The 25,706-nt window shown below is 39.4% G+C and overlaps 1 protein-coding gene across 3 annotated transcripts in view; it reads left to right on the plus strand.

The window, feature by feature from the left end:
• The window catches only part of IL13RA1 (interleukin 13 receptor subunit alpha 1), a 78,638-nt gene extending 53,281 nt beyond the window's left edge, over positions 1 to 25,357 (plus strand). The window contains exons 11-12 of one of the 3 annotated variants that reach the window (XM_088834146.1): positions 15,107 to 15,171; positions 15,309 to 16,048. In XM_088834146.1, the coding sequence (XP_088690272.1) occupies positions 15,107 to 15,171; positions 15,309 to 15,417 (174 nt within the window). In that variant the 3' untranslated portion in view covers positions 15,418 to 16,048. Of the gene's footprint in view, positions 1 to 15,106; positions 15,172 to 15,308; positions 16,049 to 17,506; positions 19,979 to 25,333 lie in introns of those variants that run through there. The other 2 variants (XM_088834147.1, XM_055437949.2) reach the window with 2 other exon arrangements.
• Positions 25,358 to 25,706: the final 349 nt, after the last annotated feature.

The following is a 25,706-nucleotide window of genomic DNA, read 5'->3' on the forward strand; positions in this document are numbered from 1 at the left end:
TGGAAACCAGTTTTATTTTCAGTCCTGTGCCAGTTTTGAATTCCTGATTAGAAAACGGCTTTTTCAACTTGAATTGACTACCAAATACTGCTGATCTTTTTTTAAACTTCAGTATGTATCTTTAAAAGCTAAGATCGCGTCTTACATAGCCAAAATAGCATGGCCTCACTTTAAAAATGATTATTTCCTTAATATCATCTAATATGGACTTACCAGGTAGCACTAGTGGTAAAGAATCCACCTGCCAATGCAGGAGACATAAGAGACACAGGTTCGATCCCTGGGTTGAGAAGATCCCTTGGAGAAGGAAATAGCTACTCAGTCCAGAATTCTTGCCTAGAGAATCCCATGGACAGAAGAGTCCATAGTGTAGCAAAGAGTCGGACACAACTGAAGCAACTTAGCATGCATGCACATCATCTAACGCTCAGTCCATATTTCAATCTTTCCTGCTGTCCCAGGTGTCAGGAGACAGATAATATCCAGTTGTCCACCCATAGTTAGGCTAAGATCTACCACTGTATTTAAGGTGATAATAACATGTCCCCTCTTGCCATCTACATGTTGCCTCCCCTTGCCACTGGAAGGTAATCTGTGTGGTGTTATGTTAGCACCTTGTCAGCTCTTCAGCTGATGCTTTTTATTGGCCAGTTAGTATCCTTGCTTGATTCAATAATCTCATTAGTGGTTGTGAAATGATGATGATTTTTCTCATCTATCATTTAATCTACATTTCTAAGCTGACACTTTTCTATAAACACTGCTCTCAATTATTAGCTAGGCTCCTTTTAATTGTTCTGGAATTCAGTTTCTGCTAGAAAGGCAGGAAACATTTAATTCTTTCCCTTTAATTATCAATTTTTAAAGTGAGAGTTTGAATTGATAACCACCTCAACTGATATCAAATTAGTCCCCTCCACACCACATTCAGCTAGTTCTTTTTAAGCTACAGTGATTTGAAAGCATGGGGATTTATGATTCATATTGTACAATTTTCTATTGTGAATGTTGCTCTGAAGAAGACAGAGGCACGTAATCCGTTGACTTACACATACAAGTCCAGTGTTTTGTGTGATGCTAAAGCTGAAAGTGCAATACTTTGGCTACCTCATGCGATGAGTTGACTCACTGGAAAAGACTCTTATGCTGGGAAAGGTTAGGGGCGGGAGGAGAAGGGGACGACAGAGAATGAGATGGCTGGATGGCATCACCGATTCTGTGGACATGAGTTTGAGTGAACTCCGGGAGTTGGTGATGGACAGGGAGGCCTGGCGTGCTGTGATTCATGGGGTCGCGGAGAGTCGGACACGACTGAGCGACTGAAGTGAACTGAACTGAAGGTGCATGAAGCCCACTTCACCCCTGTGGGTAGTTCACTGCAGGAAATAACTAAATCTTGAATCTCTTCAACTGAGACTTGATGTTCCATTATTCTGTGACTTTTGTTTCTTTCTTTAAAAAAAAATAGTTACATACATGTATTTTTCTAGGATGACTAACAACTAAAATCTAGTTGTGTTCACCACCCAAACACCTATCATTTTTTCACCTAGGATGTTTTTCATCTCTGGCCATTATTCTGTTGTTGATTATCTTATTTAAAAAATCAATCGGGTAAGAATTGAGTTGTGGACTGTAATTTTATGGATTTAGGATTTTTCTACAAGTAATTTCAACATTAGACTGACATATAATTGGATAATAGGTCAGAGCTTTTGCTTTTGTCCCTTTAACCTTACGTGGGCTTCCCTGGTGGCTCAGAGGTTAAAGCATCTGCCTCCAATACGGGAGACCCGGGTTCGATCCCTGGGTCGGGAATATCCCCTGGAGAAGGAAACGGTAACCCACTCCAGTATTCTTGCCTGGAGAATCCCATGGACGGAGAAGCCTGGTAGGCTACAGTCCACGGGGTCGCATAGAGTCAGACACGACTGAGCAACGGAACAGAACATATTCACAGACATAGTGCTCAAAGGCCCTGATGCTCATGGTGGGTAAAAATGAGAGTAATCAAAGTTTCAGGAATAAACAAAAGCAATTAAAATAATTAATGTATTTTTAGAAGCCATTTCTGCTGCAGTGTGCAGATTGCTTTTTTCCTGTCCAACACAGTTTAAGCATTGGGTCTAATGAGCAGAAACCAATGAAAATGTAATATTCAGGTTACATTTTTTTAATTAAAATTATTTTTACAGTCATCCCTTGGTATCTGTTAGGATTGGCTTCAGGACCCCCTCAAATACCAAAATTCATGGATGTTCAAGTCCCTCATATAAAATGGTGTAGTATTTGCACATAAACTATGAATATCCTCTGGAGGACTGACTTCTCTTTTACTGGTAAATGGAAAAATAGTAACAGCAATAGTAATAACAGTTCATACTTATTGAACTTTTGCTACATGTCAGACACTTGTCCAAGTCTTTCCTTAATTAATTTGTCCCCCTTCTGCAGTAGGTTTTATCTCTACTCTACAGATGAAGAAAACGAAGCACCAGAGGGATTATGTATAACTCATTCGAGGTTAGACAGCTGCTACCTAGCAGAGCTAAGATCTCAACTAACAAGTGTTAGAGCTGGGATCTGAACTCAGGCATTCTTATCCTCTGGTCCACAGTTTTCAAAAAATATATTTCTTTGTTTTTTTTAACTATGCTGGATTTTAGTTGCAGCATGTGGGATCTTCAATATTAGTTGCAGCATGTGAACTCTTAGTTGTGGCATGTGGGATCTAGTTCCCTGATCAGGGATCAAACCCAGGCTCCCGGCATTGAGACTGGGGAGTCTTAGCCAATGGACCACCAAAGAAGTTCCCTCCAGTCCATGCTTTTAACCAATTGTATTATATAACATGTTTTAATAAAATGCTCAGATCTTTATTTGAATTTAACAGAGGAGAAAGAAACAGGTGGAACTGAAGGAATTTCTGAACCTTTGACAAAGCTATAAAATAATTTTTAATGATTATCAAATATAGCATATTTTCCATATGTTCTTCCCATTCTCTCCCCATTCTTGAAGTTGTCCAGTATCTACATGTCCAATGCATAAGGTCATTATGTACTATATTTTCTTCCTTATAGCCCTCCCTTTTTAGTCTTAATTCTGTATGGTATGTATTTGATGCTAACTCCCAGTCTTTCTGTCGATGTCGTTCTAGTAATTTGGTTTTATGAAGTACCAAAAGTTTTCTCAGGATTCATGAGACCAACATGTCCTGAATTATTTACACATTGATGGAGTTTCCTTCATTAATAATTGAAAGTCATTTTAGCTAGATATAAAATCCTGGGCTTACATGTTCTTGCCTTGGGTGTCTTAAATATGTCATCCATTTTCTTCTGGCATAAATGTTGTCAAAGTCTACTGACAATTCTCTCTGTATTGAAACACTTGATCTTTTTTGCCTGTTTATCAAAAGGCTTTTCCTTCAAGTCTAATAATTTTATTAGGATATGTCTTGGTGTTAGTCATTCTGGGTTGATTTTCCAAGGTATATAGTGTGCCTTTTCAGTATGTAGTTTCAAATCATTTTTTAAAATTTAAGTAAAAATTTCTTTGCTTATAGACTTTGTTATTCTGTCCCCTTATTTTCTTTGCCTGTCTTCTATGTTTGTCACATCCTTTTGATAACTTTCTTTTTGATTATTTTAATCTCATTTCTTTTTGATTTAAAAATTATCCTTCTTCTCATCTTCTACTTCTCTTAAGGTATTATCTGTTGTGTTTATTTGCCCATGTTTCCTCTAGCTAGTCTTCATTTCTGAAATGATTATTTTCTTTTACTTCTGTTTCTTGGGTTTTACCATATAATTTCTGAGTTGCTCTTATTTTGAATTTTTATATTCTTTAATATCATGTACATTTTTCCATATCATATAACTTTTTCTTAATATCTTTTCACTAGTTTTAAAACATTAGATTATAATTTTCATCTATTTTTTTTGGTGAACATCTTTCTGGCCTGCTTTAATTCTGTAACAATATTATTCTGTTGCTTATTTTTACATGAAAGTAGTTTCCCTGAAGTTTTAAAAGGAGGCTTGATTTAGGATAGTTTTTTTTTTCTAATTTCATAGCTATAGAGTTCCATCTTCTATTATTTTCGCCAATTTAATTATAGTAAATTCCTTTCTGAAATCTGACTCTGCCTGTTCACCTCCTCTACTTTTATCTGGACTCTCTAGTTTGTGTCTCCTGGCTCTATCCTAGCCAGTGTGAATTCTGTTTCCATCAGTTTCTCTTCAGAGTAGAGTTGGCCCGGGAAGGGAGCTTTGGGTGGTTTTGAGAGCTCAAAGGGCCCAGGTGGCTCCCAGGCTGTCCCATGGTCTCCTTTCATTTGGTCACTCTTGGACAGTGCAGACTCCTACCAGACTCACTCACTTCATACATCAGCTTGCTGACATTTCAGTGAGTTGTCTTAGAGTCCTACCAGAGGCCCTGCTGATTCTGTCTCCAGACTCTCCTGTAACTAATACCATCCTGCTTTTCTAGCATCTCTAATTTGGCCACACAGTCATATTTCAGGGTTCATTGGAGCATCACTTTGATCTGGTCTTGTTGCAGACTATGTAGATTTTAGCTTTGCCTTCCTACTTAGCCTGCACACTCACCTTTCCTGCTTGTGCTTTTTATTGTGGCATTTGGGGAAATAGAAGAACTATGCTGCCTTGAAATATATACATTACCATGTGTAAAACAGATAGCTAGTGGAAAGTTGCTAGATAACACAGGAAACTCAGCCTGGTGCTCTGTGAGGACCTAGAGAGTAGAAGGGTGGGCAGGATGGAAGGGTGGGGTGGGAGGAGAGAGACTCAAGAGAGAGGGGATATGTGTATGCTGCTGCTGCTGCCAAGTTGCTTCAGTCGTGTCTGACTCTGTGCAACCCCATAGACGGCAGCCCACCAGGCTCCGCCATCCCTGGGATTCTCCAGGCAAGAACACTGGAGTAGGTTGCCATTTCCTTCAATGCGTGAAAGTGAAAAGTGAAAGTGAAGTTGCTCAGTCATGTCCGACTCCTAGCGACCACATGGACTGCAGCCTACCAGGCTCCTCCGTCCATGGGATTTTCCAGGCAAGAGTACTGGAGTGGCTTGCCATTGCCTTCTCCGGGATATGTGTATACTTATAGCTGATTCATGTTGTCATAATGGCAAAAACCAACACAACATTGTAAAGCAATTATCCTTCAATTAAAAAAAAATTATGCTGCCATCCACGACCTTCCTCATAGGATTTCTCTGTAAACTACAGACCATGGGCCAACTCCTGTCTTCCAGTTGTTTGCATACAGGCTGCAAGCTGCAAATGGTGTTTATACTTTTAAGTAGTTGAAAAAATCTGAAGAAGAAAATTATATGAAATTCAAATTTCAGTGTCCATAAAGTTCAGTTGGAACACAGCCATGCCTATTCATATGTATATTGTCTGTGGCTGCTTTCATGCTACAGCAGCAGAGTGTCAATATCATGATGCACTTGATCAGTTCCCTATTATTGGCCATTTAGATTAATCTAAATTTTATTATTATAGGCATCATTTCACAGCTAATAATATTAGCATATATATTTCATTACTTTCTTGGGATAAATTGTTACAGTTAAGATTGCCAGATGAAAGATTATATTCATTTTAAACTCGAACTGCCATTGACAAATTGTCATCCAAAAAGGATATACAAATTAAATATCTATTAATATTAAGGATACTGGTTAAATAAATTATAGTGCGGTCATACAATGAAATATTATACAGAGGTTCAAGAAAATGAGGTAGGTCTATTTTACTGATGTATAACATTCTGGTTCAATATCTAGGGTATGATTCCTTCATATTAAGGAAATGGTGACATTAAAATACACATACTTAAATTTTTCACAAGAAGCACTGATTACAACTAGGTTGTACTGACTTACATAGCAACCAGTAGCATGACTCACTGGTTGTTTGGCCATGCTTTTGCCCACAGGAATGTATCTAATTAAAAAAAAATTCTTCCCAATGTGATAGATGAGGAAAGGGCATCTTATTTTAAATTCACATATCAAATTTTATATTTTTCATGTGTTCATTGACTTGAATTAATTCTTCTGTGAAATTCTTGTTCATTGCTTGTTTTTGCCCTGCAATATTCTTTTCCCTGGTGGTTTGTAAAGCTGTTAATATATCAATTAGTAATCCTTTGGTTTGTCATCACTGTTTGCCTTTGTATTGTATTTAGGGTGATTAAAAATGTACAAAAGGTTTTCCTTTTTGCAGTCAAATCTTCCTTTATTATTTTTTAAAATTTATTTATTTAATTGAAGGATAATTGCTTTACAGAATTTTGTTGTTTTCTGTCAAAGCTCAACATGAATCAACCATAGGTATACATATATCCTCTCCCTTTTGAAACTCCCTCCCATCTCCTGCTCCATCCCACCTCTCAAGATTGATACACAGCCCCTGTTTGAGTTTCCTGAGCCATACAGCAAATTCCCATTGGCTATCTATTTTACATATGTAAATTTCCATGTTACTCTTTCCATACATCTCACCCCCTCCTCCCATCTCCTCATGTCCATAAGTCTATTCTGTCTGTTTCTCCATTGCTGTCCTGTAAATAAATTCTTCAGTACCATTTTTCTAGATTCCGTATATATGCCTTAGAATATGACATTTATTTTTCTCTTTCTGACTCACTTCACTCTGTATAATAGGTACTAGGTTCATTCACCACATCAGAACTGACTCAAATGCATTCATTTTTATGGCTGACTAATATTCCATTATGCATATGTACCACAACTTCTTTTTTCATTCATCTGTTGATGGACATCTAGGTTGCTTCCATGTTCTAGATAATGTAAATAGTGCTGCAGTGAACAATGGGATACATGTGTCTTTTTCAATTTTGTTTTCCTCAGGGTATATGCCTAGGAGTGGGATTGCTGTGTCATATGGGGTTTTTTTTTTTTCCTATTTTTTAAAATTTATTTATTTTATTTTTTACTTTACTGTATTGGTTTTGCCATACATTGACATGAATCTGCCCTGGGTGTTCATGTGTTCCCCATCTTGAACCCCCCTCCCACCTCCCTCCCCATCCCATCCCTCTGGTTCATCTCCATACCATCTTCCACAGTGGCTGTATCAATTTACATTCCTACCAACAGTGCAAGAGTGTTCCCTTTTCTCCACATGCTCTCTAGCATTTATTATTTGTAGACTTTTTGATGGTGGCCATTCTGACCGGTGTGAGGTGATATCTCATTGTAGTTTTGATTTGCATTTCTCTAATAATCCCAAAGAATTGATGCTTTTGAACTGTGGAAATGGAGAAGACTCTTGAGAGTCCCTTGGACTGCAGGGAGATCCAACCAGTCCATTCTAAAGGAGATCAGTCCTGGGTGTTCATTGGAAGGACTGATGCTAAAGCTGAAACTCCAGTACTTTGGCCACCTCATGTGAAGAGTTGACTCACTGGAAAAGACTCTGATGCTGGGAGGGATTGGGGGCAGGAGGAGATGGGGACGACAGAGAATGAGATGGCTGGATGGCATCACTAATGAGATGGCTGGATGGCATCACCGACTTGATGGACATGAGTTTGAGTGAACTCTGGGAGTTGGTGATGGACAGGGAGGCCTGGCGTGCTGTGATTCATGGGGTCGCAGAGAGTCGGACATGACTGAGCGACTGAACTGAACTGAAATGAATAATGAGCAATGTTGAGCATCTTTTCATGTGTTTGTTAGCCATCTGTATGTCTTCTTTGGAGAAATGTCTGTTTAGGTCTTTTCCCCACTGTTTGATTGGGTTGTTTGTTTTTTCTGGCATTGAGTTGTATGACCTACTTGTATATTTTGGAAATTAATCCTCTATCGGTTGTTTCATTAACTATTATTTTCTCCCATTCTGAGGGTTGTCTTTTCACCTTGCTTATAGTTTCCTTTGCTGTGCAAAAGCTTTTAGGTTTAGTCAGGTTTACTTTTGTTTTTATTTCCATTACTCTAGGAGGTGGGTCATAGAGGATCTTGCTTTGATTTATGTCATTGAGTGTTCTGCCTATATTTTCCTCTAAGAGTTTTATAGTTTCTGATCTTATATTTAGGTCTTTAATCCATTTTGAGTTTATCTTTGTGTGTGGTACTAGGAAGTGTTCTAATTTCATTCTTCTACATGTAGCTGTCCAGTTTTTCCAGGACCATTTATTGAAGAGGCTGTCTCTGCCCCATTGTATATTCTTGACTCCTTTGTCAAAAATAAGGTACCCATAGGTGCATGGGTTTATTTCTAGGCTTTCTATCTTGTTCCATTGGTCTATATTTCTGTTTTTGTGCCAGTATCATACTGTCTTGATGACTGTAGCTTTCTAGTATAATCTGAAGTCAGGAAGGTTGATTCTTTCAGCTCCATTCCTCTTTCTCAAGACTGCTTTGGCTATTCGGGGTCTTTTGTGTTTCCATATGAATTGTGAAATTTTTTGCTCTAGTTCTGTGAAAAATGTCATTGGCAACTTGATAGGGATCACATTGAATCTTTAGATTGCATTTGATAGTATAGCCATTTTCACAACATTGATTCTTCCTACCCAGTAACATGGATTATGTTTTTGTTGTCTCCACCTGCTTTTGTCATCTTTGAATTCTTTCATTAGTGTCTTATATTTTTTTGTATACAATTATTTTGTCTCCTTAGGTAAGTTTATTCCTAGATATTTAATTCTTTTTGTTGCAATGGTGAATGGGATTGATTCCTTAATTTCTCTTTCAGATTATTCATAGTTAGTATATAGAAATGCAAGTGATTTCTGTGTATTGATTTTGTATCCTGAAACTTTGTGAAATTCACTGATTAGATCTTGTAATTTCCTGATACTATCTTTAGGGTTCTATATACAGTATCATGTCATCTGCAAACAATGAGAACTTTACTTCTTTCCCGATCTGGATTCCTTTTATTTCTTTTTCTTCTCTGATTGCTATAGCTAGGACTTCCAGAACTATGTTGAATAATAATGGTGAAAGTGGACACTCTTGTCTTGTTCCTGATCATAAGGAGAATGCTTTCAGTTTTTCACCATTGAGAATGTTTGCTGTAGGCTTATGATACATGGCCTTTGCTATGTTGAGGTAGGTTCCTTCTATGCCCATTTTTTTTTGAAGCGTTTTAATCACAAATGGGTGCTGAATTTTGTCAAAGGCTTTTGCTGCATCTATTTGAGATGATCATGTGATTTTTATCTTTCAATTTGTTAATATGGTGTATCACTGCTGCTGCTGCTGCTAAGTCACTTCAGTCGTATCTGACTCTGTGTGACCCCATAGATGGCAGCCCACCAGGCTCCCCCGTCCCTGGGATTCTCCAGGCAAGAACACTGGAGTGGGTTGCCATTTCCTTCTCCAATGTGTGAAAGTGAAAAGTGAAAGTGAAGTCACTCAGTCATGTCAGACTCATAGTGACCCCATGGACTGCAGCCTACCAGGCTCCTCCATCCATGTTATTTTCTAGGCAAGAGTACTGGAGTGGCTTGCCATTGCCTTCTCCGATGGTGTATCACAGTGATTTGCAAATATTGAAGAATTGTTGAATTCCTGGAATAAACCCAACTTGATCATGGTGTATGAGCTTTTTGATGTGTTGCTGAATTCTGTTTGCTAAAATTTTGTTGAGGATTTTTGCATCTATGTTCATCAGTGTTTTGGCCTGTAGTTTAGTTTTTTAGTGTTGTCTTTGTCTGGTTTTGGTATCAGGGTGATGGTGGCCTCATAGAATGAGTTTGGAAGTGTTCCTTCCTCTGCAATTTTTTGGAAGAGTTTTAGAAGGATAGGCATTAGCTCTTCTCTAAATGTTTGATAGAGTTCTCCTGTGAAGCCATAAGGTCCTGGGCTTTTGTTTTTTGGGAGTTTTTTTCTCACACTTTCAATTTCAGTGCTCGTAATTGGGCTGTTCATAATTTCTATTTTTTCCTGTCTCAGTCATGGAAGATTGAACTTTTCTAAGAATCTGTCCATTTCTTCCAGGCTATCCATTTTATTGCCACATAGTTGTTCATAATAGTCTCTTATAATTCTTTGTATTTCTGCATTGTCTGTTGTTACCTCTCCTTTTTCATTTCTAATTTTGTTTATTTGATTCTTCTCTCTTTTTTTCTTGATGAGTCTGGCTAAAGGCTTGTTAATTTTGTTTATCTTCTTAAAGAACCAGCTTTTCATTTTATTAATCTTTACTGTTGTTTCTTTCATTTCTTTTTCATTTATTTCTCCTCATATCTTTATGATTTCTTTCCTTCTACTAATTTTGGTTGTTTTTGTTCCTCTTTTTCCAGTTGTTTTAGGTGTAAAGTTAGGTTGTCTATTCAATGTTTTTCTTGTTTCTTGAGATAGGATTGTATTGTTATAAACTTCCCTCTTAGAACTGCTTTTGCTGCATCCCATAGGTTTTGAGTTGTGTTTTCATTGTCATTTGTTTCTAGAAATTTTTTGATTTCCCTTTTGATTTCATCAGTAACCTGTTGGTTATTTAGAAACATGTTGTTTAATCTCTATGTGTTTGTGTTTCTTACAGTTTTTTTCTTGTAAAAAAACCTCATCCCATCTCATAGTGTTGTGGTCAAAAAAGATGCTTGATACAATTTCAATTTTCTTAAATTTACTGAGGTTTCATTTGTGATCCAAGATGTGGTCTATCCTGGAGAATGTTTCATGTGCACTTGAGAAGTTATATTCTTCTGCATTTGGATGGAATGTCCTGAAGATATCAGTGAAACCCATCTCATCTAATGTATCATATAAGACATGTTTCCTTATTAATTTTCTGTTTTGGTGAACTGTCCATTGGTAAGTGGGGTGTTAAAGTCTCCTACTATTATTGTGTTACTTTCAATTTCTCCTTTTATGTCTGTTAGTGTTTGTCTTGTGTATTGAGGTACTCCTGTGTTGCGTGCATAGATATTTACAATTGTTATGTCTTCCTCTTGGATTGATCCCTTGATCATTATGTAGTGTCCTTCCTTATCTCTTGTAATATTCTTTATCTGAAGGTCTACTTTGTCTGATATGAGGATTGCTACGCCAGCTTTCTTTTGCTTTCCATTTGCATGGAATATATTTTTGCATCCCACTTTCAGTCTATATGTGTCTTTAGGTCTGAAGTGGTTTTCTAATAGACAGCATACACATGGGTCTTGTTTTTGTATCCATTCAGGTGGTCTGTGTCTTTTGGTCGGAGCATTTAATCTGTTTCCACTTAAAGTAATTATTGATATGTATGTTCCTAATGCCATTGCCTTAATTGTTTGGGGTTTGTTTTTGTAGATCTTTTTCTTCTCTTGTATTTCCTGACTATATAAGTTCCTTTAGCATTTGTTGTAAAGCTGGTTTGGTGGTAGTGAATTCTCTTAACTTTTGCTTGTTTGAAAAGTTTTTTATTTCTCCATCAGTTTTGAAAGAGATCCTTGCCAGATAGAGTAATCTTGGTTGTAGATTTTTCTGTTTCAGTACTTTAAATTATATCCTGCCATTCCCTTCTGGCCTGCACAGTTCCTGCTCTAAGATCAGTGTTAAATATATGGGGTTTCCCTTGTGTGTTATTTGTTGCTTCTCCCTTTCTGCTTTATTATTCTTTGTGTTCAATCTTTGTTAGTTTGATTAGTATATGTCTTGGCATGTTTCTCCTTGGGTTTATCCTGTATGGGACTCTTTGTGCCTCTTGGACTTGACTGACTATTTCCTTTTCCATGTTGAGGAAATTTTCAGCTATAATCTCTTCAAAACTTTTCTCATATCCTTTCTTTTTCTCTTCTTCTTCTTCTGGGACCCCTATAATTCAAATGTTGGTGCGTTTGTTATTGTCCCAGAGGACTCTGAGACTATCCTCAATTCTTTTTACTTTATTCTGCTCTTCAGCAGTTATTTCCACCATTTTATCTTCCAGATCAATGATTCATTTTTCTGCTTCAGATATTCTGCTATTGATTTCTTCTGGAATACTTTTAATTTCAGTAATTGTGTTGTTTGTCTCTGTACATTTATTCTTTAATTCTTCTAGGTCTTTGTTAATTGATTCTTGCATTTTCTCCATTTTGTTTTCAAGGTTTTTGATCATCTTTACTATCTTTATTCTGAATTCTTTTTCAGCTGGTTTGCCTATTTCCTCTTAATTTATTTGGACTTCTGTGTTTCTAGTTTGTTCCTTCATTTGTGTAGTATTTATCTGCCTTTTCATTATTTTTTTGATATGTTATTGTGTTCAAAGTTTCCTTTTCCCAGGCTTTGGTGTTGAATTCTTTCTTCCTTTTGGTTTCTGCCCTCCTAAGTTTTTGATCCAGTGGTTTGTGTGAGCTTCGTATAGGGTGAGTTTTGTGCTGAGTTTTTGTTTGTTTGTTTGTTTTTCCTCTGATGGGCAAGGCTGAGTGAGGTGGTAATCCTGTCTGCTGATTATTGGGTTTGTATTTTTGTTTTGTTATTTAGATGAGGCGTCCTTCACAGGGTGCTACTGGTGGTTGGATGATGCCAGGTCTTGAATTCAAGTGGTTTCCTTTGTATGAGTTCTCACTATTTGATACTCCCTAGGTTTCCTTCTCTGTTGGAGAAGGAAATGGCAACCCACTCCAGTGTTCTTGCCTGGAGAATCCCAAGGACGGAAGAGCCTGGTGGGCTGCCATCTATGGGGTCGCACAGAGTCGGACACGACTGAAGCGACTTAGCAGCAGCAGCAGCAGCAGCAGTGTTAGTTCTCTGGTAGTCTAGGGTCTTGGAGTCAGTGCTCCCAAAGGCTCAGGACTTGATCTCTGGTCAGGAGTGAAGATTCTACAAGTGGTTTGTTATGGCATTAAGTGAGATTAAAACACATATCCAAAAACAAGAAACCAAAAATGAACCCCAGACAAATGGCAGTTACAAAATCAGGCAAATAATAATTAAAATAATGGAATATACACATATACATATACACCCATGAGCAAAGTCAAAAAAGTCCAACAATATTAAAGTACATTAGATTGACCCAGGGAACAATGGAAATCAAAAGTTATATTTACCAGTTAAGAAAAAAACTAACTAAAGCACAAACTGGAAAAGAAAACTAATTCAAGGTGCCAAGTGGGGAATAAAGCAATGAAAACAAAGCTAACAAATATGTTGAGAGGAAAGGAAAGAAAGAAAAGAAATAATAAATATGCAAAATTAAATAGAGATAGATGAAGAAGATTCATATACATTAAAGATTAACTGCAAGGGGAAAATAACAGTAGGAAAGGCAAACAAAGGAATAAATATAGAAAAATAATAATAGGTTTAAAAAATTAAAATTAAAGAGAAAAGGGAAAACTCCACAGAACTGCAAAAGCCCAACGTACAGGCAAAGGTTTATAACAATGAAAAATGTGACTGAGAAAAAAAAGAAAAAATTCAATAGATTTCATAGTGCCAATAAAATCTGCAACTACAACAGAGGTTGGTAAAAAGGGGGAAAAAAAGAAAGAAAAAGTCCAAAAGAATCTACAGAACAAGTCAAAACCTAACAATAATAAATGTTTTTCTGAGTCACTGCTGTCAGAGTCCTTTCCCTCTCCAGGAGTCAAAGTCCACCTCACCTCCCTAGGATGCCATCCAACACTGTGCTGATCTCTGGACCTGCTGTGTGGGCAGCTCGTATTCTAATCTGGTCCAACTCCTATGTGTTCTTGCCTCCAATGCCCTCAGCTATCAGAACTAGTGCATTTTCTTTTGTGGGAGCTCTCATGACCTTTTATATATTCCATAGACAGAGTCTGCCTAGTTGATTGTGTGGATTTAATCTGCAGCTTGTACAGCTGGTGGGAAGGTTTTGGGTCTTCTTCCTTAGCCACGCTGCCCCTGGGTTTCAACTGTGGTTTTATTTCCACCTCTGCATGTGGGTCTTCCATTGGGATTTGCTCCTGAGGCTGCCCTGGAGGATTTGGGTTTGCCCCTGTGAGAGCCAGGTGTGGAGGTGGTGCAGCTGCTTTGGTCTCAAGGGTCCTGGCAGTACCAGGTACTTAGGGGAGTTGGCAGCTTGGGCAGCAGGAAATATAGTGCTCTGGAAGGGTATGGCAACCAGTATTGGCCAATACGCTCCAGCATTCTTGCCTGGAGAACCCCCCTCCTTGACAGAGAAGCCTAGCAGGCCATAGTCTATAGGGTTGCGAAGAGTCAGACAACCGAAGTGACCCTGCATGCGTAGATGCAAGAATTTTTTTGCCTGTGGCAGCTCTGCCCCAGTGAGAGTTGAGCATGAAGGTGGTAGAGCTGCTTGGCCTGCGGGGACCCTGGTGGCACTAAGTGAGCAGGGACACAGACTGCCTCTACCGCAGGAGTTATGGCCCTATCAGAGTCTTTTTTTCAAGCCCCTTGTAGCTGATGATCAGAAGATCTCTTTGGCCAGTCTTTCTCCATAACCCCATTCAGGCACTTAAAGGGCTCCCTTGCCTGGAGTCCTTCTCTGTTGTTTGGTGTGTCAGGTACATAGAGGGGGGCCCCCCTGGCTGGGGTCTTATTCTATAGATAGGCGCATCAGGCACTTAAAGGAGCACCCTGGGTGGGGTCCTGCTCTGTAGTTCAGTTCAGTCAAGGGTTTGATGGGCAAGCCTCTCTATTGTTCAGCTGCCAGTGCTGGTGTGTGGGGAGAGAGAAGCTATGGTGATGGCTCCACCCGCTACGTGTGACTCAGCACTATTGCCTTGCTTCCATGGCTGCCTGGCTTTCCTACACAGGCATTTCCCACCACAATCTCCTCCCTCAAGTCCCCTCAGTTGGTCTCGCCCCAGTCAACAGAAGCCCTCGCCCTGGGATTGCTCCACAGTCCCTAAACTTCAGCTCCCAGTCGCTGGACCTTCCAGGAGACCTGTGTCCCTGTCTAGGGTATGTATGGCTGCAGCAAGGACTGTCTGATTCTCATTCCATTTAGGCTGCCACAGATCAGCTATTTCACTCTCAGCCTTAAATGTTTCTCCTCTGACTCAGATGATTGCTCCGATGTGGGGATCAGACCCCTGCTTCAGTTCCCCCACCTGCCAAGTGCAGGTCTAGTCCTACTAATACTCCTGTTTTTTCCCCTAGTTCTTTCATCCTACCAAGTTTTACACGGATTCTTTTCCTCTGGTCAGGTACTCCTGTCTGCTGTCAGTTGGTGTTCTGCATGCACTTCTGTGTCTGAAGATGTATTCCTGATGTATCCTTGAAGAGAGTTGTACTCCATGTCCACCTATTCCTCTGCCATCTTATTCTCCCTCTTCCTTTATTTTTTATGTGTAGAAAGCTCTTTCCTACTACAGATTTATATAATTGCTCCTTAATACATTTTTCCAGGACTTACTTGATTTTGTTTTTCACATACAGGTCTTTAATCCATAGAGGGTTTATCCATATAGGCTGTGAAGTAGGGTTTATTTTTCAAATGTTTAGCCAGTTGTCTTAGTGCCATTTATTGGATAAACCATTACTTTAAGGTTATATAATTTTTTAGATTTTTTTTAATCAGATATCTGTACATTTTTAAAAATTTAGTTGTGTTAAGATTTACATACCATACATTTTACTTTTAAGTGTACAGTTAGAAGAGTTTTAGCGAATGTATGCAATTTTGTAGCCACCACTCCAGTCAAGATACAGAAAACTCCCATCATCCCTCCAAGTTCCCTCATACTCTCTTACAGTACACCCCCATCCCTGATCCTGTACCTTTGCAGCCACTGATCTGTTTTCTATCCGTAAGATTTTGCCTTTTCCTGAATATTATATAAATGGAATCATGATTAAAGTGAATGGTGAAAGTGTTAGTCACTCAGTTGTGTCTGACTCTTTGTGGCTAATTGGACTGTAGCCCCCCAGGCTCCTCTGTCCATGGGGTTTTGCAGGCAAGAAAACTGGAGTGGGTTGCCATTTCCTTCTCCAGGGGATCTTCCCAACCCAGGAATCAAACCTAGGTCTCCTGTATTGGCAGGCAGATTCTTTACCATTTGAGCCACCAGGGAAGCCCAAAATACTCATGCAACCCACAGATTTTTGAGTCTGGCTTCTTTCACTTAGCATGATGTTGCTGTGTTGTTGTGTGCCATTGCTTTTATTTTTATTTAACCACTTACTTGTTCAAGGACATCATGACTATTCCTGATTTTTGGCTTTTATGAATAAAGCTGCTATAAACATTCATATAGAGATCTTTGTGTGGACATATCTTCCTTTCTGTTCGGTCAGTACCTGGGAGTGAGATTTCTGGGTCATTCAGTAAGTGTAAGACATTCAGTAACTGTCAGACTGTTTTCCATAGTGATTGTGCTATTTTACGTTGCCACCAGCAATATATAAGAAGTCCAGGTACTCTGCATCCTTATCAGCACTCAGAATTGTCAGTATTTTTTATTGTAGCCTGTCTCCTAGGAGTATCACAGTTAAATATTTAGAATACTTTGGATATTTTAAGCAGGGTTTCGCAACTCATCCCTCTATATGTACTCGAAGACTGGCTGCTCCTGACTTGCTGGGTCCATCTCCAGTTGCACAATATGAGGCAGCTGAATCATCATTGTCATTTGTTTTTAGTTTTTCTTCTTTCCATTTACTTCTCTAGTCTTACAGAACCAGAAAACAGCAGAGCCGAAAGGAGCTTAGAAATAATCTAGCGCAGGGATTGGCAAACTTTTTCTGTAAAGAACAAGATAGTAAATATTTTTGGTTTCATAAGCCCTTGGGTCTGTTACAGCAACTCAGCTCTGCTGTTGTAGCATGAAAACAGCTGTAGGTGATAGAAACAAATGGACGTGACTATGTTCTAATAAAACTTCATTTACAAAAACAAGCAGCCTGCTAGATTTGGCCCTTAAAACATAGTTTGCTGTCCCTTGGTTTAGTCTAACAACTGTGTTTTACAGATGAGGGGACTGAGCTCACATTTCACCCTTTCCTCTGACTTGGAAGGAAGGGAGGCAAGGACTAGGATATTGGCTTTCACCATAAGAGACACACTTACCTTGAGTTCAAGATGTGCTTACTTTGTATGCACAATTCCCTGTTCTTGCAAATGATGTTCCATGAAGTTGTTAATGCAAGGTCTTTCAAAACTTTTAACTGCACTCTCTTCTAGGATATTTTGTATATTGCCATAAATCTTGATGCCTTTCTGAGCCTCTGACAGCTCCGGAGCAATGGTCAAATTTGAGCAGTAAAAAACTAAAGATAGAAACAGTTGAAGAAAAGCATGTCACTCTTTCATTCTTCTACAAAAGACTTTGTTTCCAGTTTTGGAGATGTCCACATAAGTTTACCTTTTGAGATAGCTATTAAACATCATATAACAACCCCATGCTTTTTTTTTCTTCATCAATTCGTTTAATTGTCCAAACAGACGAAGATTCTTGGGTCAAAACAAACAAAAAAACCCAAAACAAACAGGAAAACATACACTCAGGGTTCCATGCACACAAACCTAAAAATAAGCACTTACTGCGGGTACTCAGGAAAAGAACATTGTTTAGAAAAGTCATCATGTGCTTTTTCTTCCCTTCCAGCACTGGAAAAAGTATGACATCTATGAGAAGCAAACCAAAGAAGAAACTGACTCTGTAGTGCTGATAGAAAGCCTGAAGAGAGCCTCTCAGTGATGGAGATAATTTATTTTAACCTTCAATGTGACCTTGTGAAGATTCATTCTCTTCTCCATTTATTATCTGGGAACTTGTTAAAGGGAAACTGAAACTACTGGACCATTTTAAAACAGGCAGCTCATAAGAGCCACAGGTCTTTCTGTTGAGTCGTGCACCAAAAAACTAAAAATAATAGGCCCTTTGGAGAAAAGAAGGGAGTCATTCTTGTTGAATTATAAAATCAGACATCTTTTACGAAGGCTTCACACTAGGGAGCAAAAGCTAGAAAGTGATGATGGCAGTCAAGTTAATCTTATCAAGAGTTGTGACAACTTCCTGAGGGATCTATGCCTGCTTTGAATTCTTTTTCTCAGATAATACCAACACATATTATTTGTAGGAGAACTCATTTTGGGTGCAAATACTGAAGTGAAACTTGAGTCATAGAGAACATCTAACAAAACAGAATTGATAGAATATGTTATCTATTGTTTGGGATCCCATTGAGTTGGGGCTACGGCTATTAAAACTCTTTCATAGTCTGGAATCTTCATCCCCTCCAGCAGCATTTTCCTCTGCTTTGAAAGGCCCAGGCATCCATGTCGGCCTGCTGTGACTACAGAAAAAGCAGAGGCAGCTTCTTTACTTAGAACTTTTGAAGCCATTGCAGGCTTTTAATGGCAGTGGAGGCAGAACAACTTATTGGATATTAGAGTTTGAAAGACACAGTCTCTAATGATGAATTTCTTCTTCACCACTGCTATTCAGATCAAGTATTTAGCACATGTCCAGATTGTATTGGGCCTCCAGCTGTGAAGCGCTGACTCCCTCAAAGAATTCACCATCTAGTTGGGGCTCAATCAGTTTTTTCTCCCCACCAGTCATTTTCCAGACGTTTTAGCTCCCCACTCCCCACCCCGATTTCCCCTTTTGCATTCTCCCTCATCTCCCTCTGTGTATTCTTTCACCTCTCATTAGCAATTAGAATATAAATCTGCTCACAGCACCTAGAGGAGCAGGGAGTAATTTGCATCTCAGGAAAAGTGTGAGTAGATTGAGAAACAATGACTAATTCTTGCATATTTTGTAAATTCTACGTGAGTCTGCATTTATTTGAAGGTTTTCAGCATTTACTGTTTATGCATTTTCTACACAGAAGTGTTCTCTTCATTTAGAACTTTGATATTTGCTTGAGAAAAAAAGAATAGTTGTATCTTTCTTTTTTCCCTTACTCCCCCAAATTAGCAGGCTTCATTTTCTAATACTGATAGCCAGCCATCCCAGGCACCAACGTTAGTCCTTTGAGTTTTTTGTTTTTTTTTTTTTTGCCTATGTTAGGGCTCCATCCTCACCCATCCCCACAACATATTCATATGTGTATATATATATACTCCCTCTATTTCTACTTCCTCTATATTCAGAGTATGGAAATGAGAAGTCCCCCTCCTCACATAGACTCAGATTACTTTTAGGAACTTGAGAACTCTATGTCACAAGTTCTCCAAACATTCATTCTTTCATATTAATAAGATAGTGCTAGTTCCAATTCCTGCTCTTAGGGGGAAGGGAGATAAGACATCCCTACTCTACAGGTTTGGGCAAAAGTGGCAATGTCCTTCTTGCACCACAGCGGAGGAGGAAATTGGGGCTCATGGCAATGGCAGATGTCAAGATGTTTCCTCCCTGTACTTCTATATTTGAGGTCAGGTTGAGGCTGAAAGACAGGCATGGATGTTCCATTCTGCCCTACTGTTCTCTAGAAAGAATATTAGGTTTTCCTGTGTAGGAAAGAGATTATTATTTCCTAGCCAGATCTTATACTTCCAGAAAACACAACACCTAAATGCCTCACCCAAAGCCATTTTTCGTGTCATCCTACTTAGATGGCAGTGGTGGGGGATGCTCTAATATTCTGATGATCTAAGGAACTACTGATGCCAGACAGTCTTGCAGCCTGGGAGTGGGAAATTGTGTTTTGTTTCCATCTTGCTCTTTTAGTAGCAGAATAGTTGGGGGAAAAAATGAGGTGGTGAATTATGGGAGTGCCTATGGCTGTTTTATAATTCCTGAAAAGTGATCCCCAGGTCTTGAGAGTAATTGGATACTTTAATACATCAGCTTAATTCCCACTACCTATAGGAAACTAGTAGGTTTATGTACTATTTGATGTCTAACCTATATGTTTTTTTTTTTCTCCACATAGCTAAGTAAACCCACTGTAAGAATGGTCATTCTTATTCTTTCATTCAGATAAGTCTTTTCCTTATCTGGCACAGAAGGAATATGTGAAACTATGTTAACATTTTTGGTAATGCCTTCAACTGGGGATCATTTTGTTTAACTTTTTGCAGAAAAGCTTGAGTAAAATAAATATTGGTTTTTTGTATGTCACCCAAATGTTTTCCTTTTGTCTTATTTCGAAGAAAGTATTATGAGGAGTAGGTGGCAGAAAAAATTGGAGTTAAAAGAATGTAAGTTGGGAAAAAATTCCAACACCACTAATATATCTTACAACCATTTATCATGAGCTTCTCTGCTGTTCTTGGCGTGCCTGGGTTTTCTGATAAAGGTGTGCATGTTGTTTAATATTAGCACAGCCTTTGCAAACAGTGCCTAAAGGGACATAAGTGTTTGATAAATCATGGGTCTAACAAGGGAAATGGGGAAATGGTCCTTTCTGATTTTAAGCTTCCAATAGAGTGCAGTGTGGGCTTCCCTGGTAGCTCAGCTGGTAAAGAATCTGCCTGCAATTCAGGAGACCCCGGTTCAATTCCTGTGTCAGGAAGTTCTCCTGGAGAATGGATAGGCTACCCACTCCAGTATTCTTGCCCGGAAGATCCCCATGGACAGAGGAGCCTGGCAGGTTACAGTCCATAGCATCACAAAGCATCAGATGTGACTGAGTAACTAAGCACAGCACAGAGTGCAGTGTACTTCAGGAGACTGTCATGGTATATCCATGATGAGGGACCTCTCGTTATGAATGAATCACATAAGCAAGTTAGATCTGAGACTAAGAAAATCCATTTACAAAAGGTTCCCTTTTAAGAGGTAGTAATATATTTCCATGTTTTCTGTAACTATAGCAAAATGGTTTGAATGTCATGGAGAGTTTCTCAATTGTATTATGTTCTAGGAGTGGGTCTTAAACCTGACATTTGTCACTTGCTCTGCAACTTTCCAGGATCCAAGCCCTAGGGTATGGATAGGAGGTGCTGGTCTTGGTCAGGTTCAGTTCAGTTCAGTTCAGTTGCTCAGTCGTGTCCCACTCTCCGCGACCCCATGAATCACAGCACGCCAGGCCTCCCTGTCCATCACCAACTCCCGGAGTTCACTCAAACTCATGTCCACAGAGTCGGTGATGCCATCCAGCCATCTCATTCTCGGTCGTCCCCTTCTCCTCCTGCCCCCAACCTTTCCCAGCATCAGAGTCTTTTCCAGTGAGTCAACTCGTCGCATGAGGTGGCCAAAGTATTGCTTCTGTAATTATTTTAAATGATGCAGAAAGATTCTGGAAATCCATCTCCAGGTAAGTATAATTTTGATTAAGAAATTGCCTTTTGATTCGCAATACATCAACACTATTAGGACAGAAAACATTAAACTTGGGACCCGTGAGATTATATATCTGTATGAGATCTATAGAAAACAAATTCCTGTAGCTACAAGTGTGTTCACCTCATCTCAGGGCAGAGGAGCCAGAATGATCTAAGCCCATTTGCTTTCCAGGATAATTTACCGTTTTGTCATTTCCTTGCAGTCCTGCTCTTTTACAAGCACAACTTTGTGCTCACATGAGTAGTGTTTCATGCTACTAGAATATTAATAGTTTTAGAAGAAAGTAATACTTTGGCCACCTGATGCGAAGAGCCAACTCATTGGAAAAGACCCTGATGCGGGGAAAGACTGAAGGCAAAAGGAGAAAGGCGTGGCAGAGGGTGAGATGGTTAGATAGCAACAAATGAACACAAATTTGAGCAAACTCCAGGAGACAGTGAAGGACAGGGGAGCCTGGTGCGCTGCAGTCCATGGGGTCACAAAGAGTTGGATATGACTTAGCAACTGAACAACAACAACAACAGAACACTTATTTCAGAGACTCTATTTTCTTGTAAACCCTAAATGATTAGATCAAGCATTAACATTTTTTGTAAATACTGTAGCAAAATCTTGGCATGCTTCTACTTCAAGTGAGGGAGGAGTTTTGCTGACATTTGGATGTACTTTTATATCAATCCCCAACATTATTTCTTCCTGAAGTTTCTTTGGCCTTTAGCTGTCTTTTCTAATGGTCACACTTGGTTTACCATTAGCAACAGGAAAATATTTCACTGCTAGTTTTCAATATTTATTAGGTAGACCATTATATAAAAAGAGAAAATTAATAGTTACCCAGTAGCTACTGTCTGCCAAGTTACATGTGTTATTTCACTAAATCCCCATGAGTCCTATGAGATAAATTGTTATCTCATAAATATATCTCAATAAATATCTCATAAATTATTATCTTCATGTTACAGATGAAGAAAGCAAGGCATAAGGTGATTCAGTTAGGAGTGCAAGATCACATAGCTCATGACTGGGACAGAATTGGAAAACAAGTCAACCTGACTTTAGAGCCTGTATAATACAGCCAGTGATGTACTTATTTGTTCTAGGAGGCTAAAGAAGAAACATCTTATTTCAAATTATTACCAGATTTCTTATCAACTGGAAGACTGAGAATTCAAATCATTTCATTACAAAGTGAGCTTTTATACACTGTCTTAATATTCATTTGTGCATTCATTCCTCTATGAGCCAGGCAGTGTGCTAGGCACTAGGAATTTAGAAGTGGGTAAGCTATGTCTTGATATCAAGTGTTTAGTGGGCTTTTCTGGTGGCTCAGATGTTAAAAAATCTGCCCACAATTTGGGAGACCCAGGTTCAGTCCCTGGGTTGGGAAGATCCCCTGGAGAAGGGAATGGCTACCTACTCCAGTATTCTTGCCTCGAGAATTCCGTGGACAGAGGATGGGATATAGTCCACGGGGTGGCAATGAGTCAGACCTGCCTGAACAAATATAACTTTCACTTTCAGGTGGTTAGTCAGGGAGAGGCTACTTTGTACAGGGAAAGAGACCTGGATTAGAATTTAGGAGTTTCAAATGACTTTAACAGTATCTCTTCCTATCTGCATCTACTTCCCCATCTAGAAAATGAAGATGTTAGACAGTGATTTATCATCCCATCCAAGGCTCATGACAATAGCCATAAGCTGTAGAGCTCATTTAGAAGTGAGGATCTTCGCTGTGTGCAAATGGGCAGCTTCCTCTCTCTCTCAGCCTTAGTATTCTCATCTGTAAAATGAGGAGGTTGGACTAGATTGGCTCTGTTCTGATATCCTGCAAAAATTAAGATGATGACTTTTGTTTTACATATCAAGAGAATATGTTTATGGTCACCTCCTATTCTTGCTACAGGAGACAGTTAGCTATCAGCAGTATCTGCCAAAAATAACCAAAGTCAGCCCTTTAATACAACAGTAAGAACAAAGGAATTGGTACATTGGAAGAATCCTGTGATTCATCCAAATCAGAATTTTCCCAAGGGCCCAGCCATGGTTGTACCTAACAAATATTTCTTAACATGCTTTGCAGGTCTTAGGTCATTTTGCCTAGAAATGCCAAAATGGACTTTGTATAATATAGATTGCTTGTACATCTGCTACTACATCTGATGGATTCTCTAAAATAGTCCCTTTGAATTCAATACTTGGAAATTGGGTCATTGCAATTAACTTTTGGGATTTCATTAAATCAATGTAAAACATGTACCTAATTTTAAAAGTCTTTGTGGACAAAGGTCCATATAGCCAAAGCTATGCTTTTTCCAGTAGTCATGTATGAATGTGAGAATTGGACCATAAAGAAGGCTAAGCACCAAAGAACTGATGCTTTCAATCTGTGGTGCTGAAGAAGACTCTTGAGAGTCCCTTGAACAGCAAGGAGATCAAACCAGTCAATCCTAAAGGAAATCAGTCCTGAATATTCATTGGAAGGACTGATGCTGAAGCTGAAGCTCCAATACTTTGGCCACCTGATGCAAAGAACTGACGCACTGGAAAAGACCCTGATGCTGGGAAAGATTGAAGGCAGGAGGAGAAGGGGACAACAGAGGATAGGATGGCTGAATGGCATCATTGACTGAATGACATCACTGACATGAGTTTGAGCAAGCTCCAGGAGATAATGAAAAACAGGGAAGCCTGGTGTGCTGCAGCCCATGGAGTCTCAAAGAGTCAGAAACGACTGAGCAACTGAACAACAACAATTTTAAAAGCCAAAGAGTACTACGGGGCTTGTAAAAAAAAAAAAAAAACAGTTCCCCTGCCCTGCCACTCTTACGCTGATTCCTCCTCCCAGGAGAGAGGCTCACACCCTAATCCTTGGAACCCATGACAATGTTAGTTTACATGGCAAATTTCAGTCGTTCAGCTGTGTCCAACTCTTTGCAATCTCATGAATTGCAGCACGCCAGGCTTCCCTGTCCATCATCAACTCACAGATTTTACTCAAACTCAGGTCCATAGAGTCGGTGACACCACGCAACCATCTTATCCTCTGTTGTCCCCTTCTCCTCCTTCCTTCAGTCCTTCCCAGCATCAGGGTCTTTTCCAATGAGTCAGTTCTAAGGACTCAGCAAATGTGGTTAACATAACAGAATTTTAAGTGAGGAGATAATCTTGTGTTATGAGGGTGAGTTGGATGTTGTCATTTGAGCCTCTAGAAGCAGAGAAATTTCTCTGGTTGAAAACATAAGAGGAGGAAAGATTCAAAACACAGAAAGGACCCAAGATGTTGTTGCTGGCTTAAGGATGGAAGAAGCCATGGACAAAGTGCTAGAGGGAACCGCATCCTGCCAGCAACCTGAATGAGCCTGAAAACAGACTCTTCCCTAGTACCTCTAGAGAGGAGCCCATGTTTTCCAGCCTGGTGTGATTTCAGCCTTGTGAGACCCTGAGCAGAGAATTCAGTCATGCTGGGTTGCCCTTCTGACCTGCAGAAATGTAAGCTAATAAATCTGTGATGTTTAAAACTGCTTTTAACATTTGTAGCTGTTTATTTTGGCATAGAACTCTTTACTTTGGAATAATACCCTAATACTTAATGCTATTTCCTATTTTTACTTAGGCTTAGAGTCCCTTGGACTGCAAGGAGATCCAACCAGTCCATTCTAAAGGAGATCAATCCTGGGTGTTCATTGGAAGGACTGATGCTAAAGCTGAAACTCCAATACTTTGGCCCTCATGCGATGAGCTGACTGACTCACTGGAAAAGACTCTGATGCTGGGAGGGATTGGGGGCTGGAGGAGAAGGGGACGACAGAGAATGAGATGGCTGGATGGCATCACTGACTTGATGGACATGAGTTTGAGTGAACTCCGGGAGTTGGTGATGGACAGGGAGGCCTGGCGTGCTGTGATTCATGGGGTCGCAAAGAGTTGGACACGACTGAGCAACTGAACTGAACTGAGAGATTATCTATTTCTAAATTTCTACTATAGAAGCTGAGGAACTAGCTTTACATACACACCATGGACACCCATAAATCCCTTCCACGAATGCAACAAATTTGGGCTTAAATATTCAGTATTTGCATTATACTGTATAATTATTGGTCTACAGTTGATCCGTGTAAAATGCCGTTAACTGTAGTGCCTTTATTTTGTGATTCCCAAATTGTCTCTTTTGCTTTGTTTTTTTTCTTCCAGTTTTATTGAGATATAATTGTCATACAGCAGTTCATAAGTGGACAGCAAGGAGATCAAACCAGTCAGTCCTAAAGGAAATCAGTCCTGAATATTCATTGGAAGGACTGATGCTGAAGCTGAAGCTCCAATACTTTGGCCACCTGATACAAAAAATGGACTCATTGGAAAAGACCCTGATACTGCGCAAGATTGAAGGCAGGAGGAGAAGGGGACGACAGAGGACGAGATGGTTGGATGGCATTACTGACTCAATGGTCATGAGTTTGAGCAAGCTCTGGGAGATGGTGATGGACAGGGAAGCCTGGTGTGCTGCAGTCCATGGGGTCACAAAGAGTTGGACATGACTGAGTGACTGAACTGACTGACTTCATAA

This window comes from Moschus berezovskii, chromosome X, assembly GCF_049115385.1.
Source record: "Moschus berezovskii isolate FMDL1 chromosome X, NW_MosBer_1.0, whole genome shotgun sequence".
In the NCBI taxonomy this organism is placed as follows: domain Eukaryota; kingdom Metazoa; phylum Chordata; class Mammalia; order Artiodactyla; family Moschidae; genus Moschus; species Moschus berezovskii.